Source organism: Lipotes vexillifer, unplaced genomic scaffold, assembly GCF_000442215.2.
Source record: "Lipotes vexillifer unplaced genomic scaffold, Lipotes_vexillifer_v1.1 scaffold532, whole genome shotgun sequence".
Taxonomy (NCBI): domain Eukaryota; kingdom Metazoa; phylum Chordata; class Mammalia; order Artiodactyla; family Lipotidae; genus Lipotes; species Lipotes vexillifer.
The window spans coordinates 2650326-2653010 of record NW_006798027.1 but is presented as its reverse complement, the minus strand read 5'-3'; the positions used below and the strand labels follow the sequence as shown (position 1 = coordinate 2653010).

Below are 2685 nucleotides of genomic sequence, written 5' to 3'. Positions count from 1 at the left end.
TCCCTACACAGGATCCACGGTATGACACCAGGGCAGGGAGGAGTCCTTCCCTCCACGACTTCACTGACTGTCTGCTCTTGTCCCCAGGTTTGCTGACAATGGCATTGGCCTGACCCTGGCCAGGTAAGAGCCAATCATTGCCCTTGGCACCCTGTGGGTTGCTGTCTCTGGACATCTCATTCCAGACATCTTCTCTCTACAGTGGTGGGACCTTCCCGTATGATGATGGCTCCAAGCAGGAGATCAAGAACAGCTTGTTTGTTGGCGAGAGTGGCAATGTGGGGACAGAGATGATGGACAACAGGATCTGGGGCCCAGGTGGCTTGGACCACAGCGGAAGGACCCTCCCCATAGGCCAGTAGGTTTGCAAGCATGGCAGCTTCTTTGTTCTGTGTGGCTTAACCCAAATGACAGCAGTGGAAGGAAAGATGCTAGGATGTGATTTCCACCTGTTGACTATGAATTCCTCTGTCCTCTACTGGTCAGAGAAATCACTGAAACAATTGAGATTAACCAGCACGGGGGTGAAATCTAGAATCGGAGAGAGAAGTCAAAAAACTGTGTTGAATATGAGAGTCAACAGGGAGACACAGCTGTCAAAACGTATAACGTGGTTCTGAGCTACGTTAACGGGAATTTATCGTCCAGGATGGACGACCATGGCTTCCTCTCTCCTTGGACAGCACCCCCACTTGGAGCATCTCAGCCACCTCTGATGGTGGCGGAGTGATAGTCACACACAGATTGGGATCTTTAACCAGAAGCTGGGACCAGACTTGGGGGAACAGCCCGGGAGATGCTGTCACACATTCTCAGGGCTGCTGTGCGCATACAGGATGAAACTCACTCTATGTTAGGGTTAGAATTGGTTTCGTGCAGGAAAGAATTTTCTAGCAGTCAGGTTTGTTAAACAGCAGAATAGCATGCCTGTCCTGGAGGGTCACAGGCTTTCTGTTGCTGAATGATAAGCAGGTGGTTGGAGAGGGAGGGGGTGACTTGGAGAGCTGACGCACCAACAGAGCAAAGGGACTTGGTTAATTCCTCGGAAGGCTGCAGCTTGGGTCAGTGGTGAGGAAGTCTTTCCTTCTGATGGTGTTTCTGTTCAGGCAGGAATTCAAGCCAGAGAGCCACAAGCAGCAGAGGGCTAAGATGAGCCCTTTCTGCCCCTCTGAGCTTTTTTCTCTTTCTCTAGGAATATGTCCTTCCTGCCTCTACAGGTAGGACATAGGCCTAAACTCCCAGCCCTAGTGGGATGGGTATCTTTGAAAAGAGTTTGCAGAGAGAACCACAGTCTCCTTTGGCATGAGTGATCCAGAAGCCCTTGTTCCCGTCTAGCCTAAGTGGTGTAGCAGTCCCTTCAGATCATTTTTATGAGCAACGCTGGGTCTGCATCTTTGGGTTTCTTTGCTGAGGGTTACCAGCCTCCCCAGGGCCAGGATGTTCTGACGACTTCCAGAGGTGAGTTTGTTTATGGAGGCCTGACAGCTTTGTCAGACTCAGGCAGGTCCCTCAAACTGCATTTGTAAGCAGGAGCCCAGGGCCGTACTGTCGTGATCGTGAGGGATTCATCCTGTATGGGCCTGGGTCGGGGTCCAAGGGTAAAGTAAGCACCCAGTTTAAATATAGAGCTAGTGAGAACGGGCTGTCCCTAAAATACCTTAAATGGAAAAATGCATGGAGCCACTCCATGAGAGCCAGGAGTCAAGGCGATGACATTAATCAATTACAAATATAAAAATACAGAAATACCAGAAGCCCTTGGCACACCGTGTGCTGCAGGCACATTGCCGAGACTGGTGCTACCAGGCCCTTCCTCGGGGAACCGTATCTGGTGAGGGGAGCTCAGCACTGAAGATAGGGACCAGCTGGAATGTGACTTCTCCCCATAGATAGCCTTTTTCTGCTTTCTGGTCCCTCTTTCTGCCCTTTCTTCTTTATGTTCACCCTGGAAGGAGAAGGCCCTGACCCAGAAGTAGAGATACCAGTAAAAGCATAAACATTGGGCTTGAAGAATGAGCAAGCCTAGCTTTGGGGCCAGGCCCAGAAAGGATCGGCCCAGCCAGCCCCTCCTAGGCCCTTGTTTCCCGCACCCTGCTCAGGAGTCCGTGGCAAAGGAGGGAGGCGTCTCGAGCACCCTGCCCCCTTGCTGGGCCGAAGGCAGAATTTCCAAGTCCCCGGTCCTCCTCCAGCCCCTCCTATAGCTCCAGCTCCAAGCCTTTTGCCTCTTCCTCCATCTTTCCCTGCCTCTGGGGTATCAGGCCCTTCTTGGGGTCCCCTGGCAGTTCACAGTCTTGCCCTCCCAAGGGGGCCTGGCCTCCCTTCTAGGGATGCTTGAAACATCACCAGGCAGCTATTTTTTCCATTTCATTATCACCTTCCATTCTGTGTCCTTCGTCTCTCTAGTTTCCCAAACCCAGCGTACTGCCAGTCGAAAGGCTTACTCACAGAGAGGACGCTCATCTGGGTCTTAATCTAATTAAATTGTTATAGCACCTGAGACCAAGGCGATAATGAGTAATGGCTCTACTCTCCCAAGGGACATGATACTGGCTCTCTCCAGTAATATTTAGAGTATGTATCCAATGCCTCTTCATAGGATGGGAACATGTGGGGAAATGTTTTGTTTGTTTGTTTGTTTGTTTTTGCGGTACGCGGGCCTCTCACTGCTGTGGCCTCCGTTGCGGA

At 51.3% G+C, this 2685-nt stretch overlaps 1 protein-coding gene across 1 annotated transcript in view; it reads left to right on the top strand.

Moving 5' to 3' along the window:
• The window catches only part of CEMIP (cell migration inducing hyaluronidase 1), a 72222-nt gene that overhangs the window by 52657 nt on the left and 16880 nt on the right, over positions 1–2685 (top strand). The window contains exons 17-18 of the mRNA XM_007470083.1: positions 88–123; positions 203–358. Coding sequence (XP_007470145.1) covers positions 88–123; positions 203–358 — 192 coding nt within the window. The remainder of the gene's footprint in view (positions 1–87; positions 124–202; positions 359–2685) is intronic.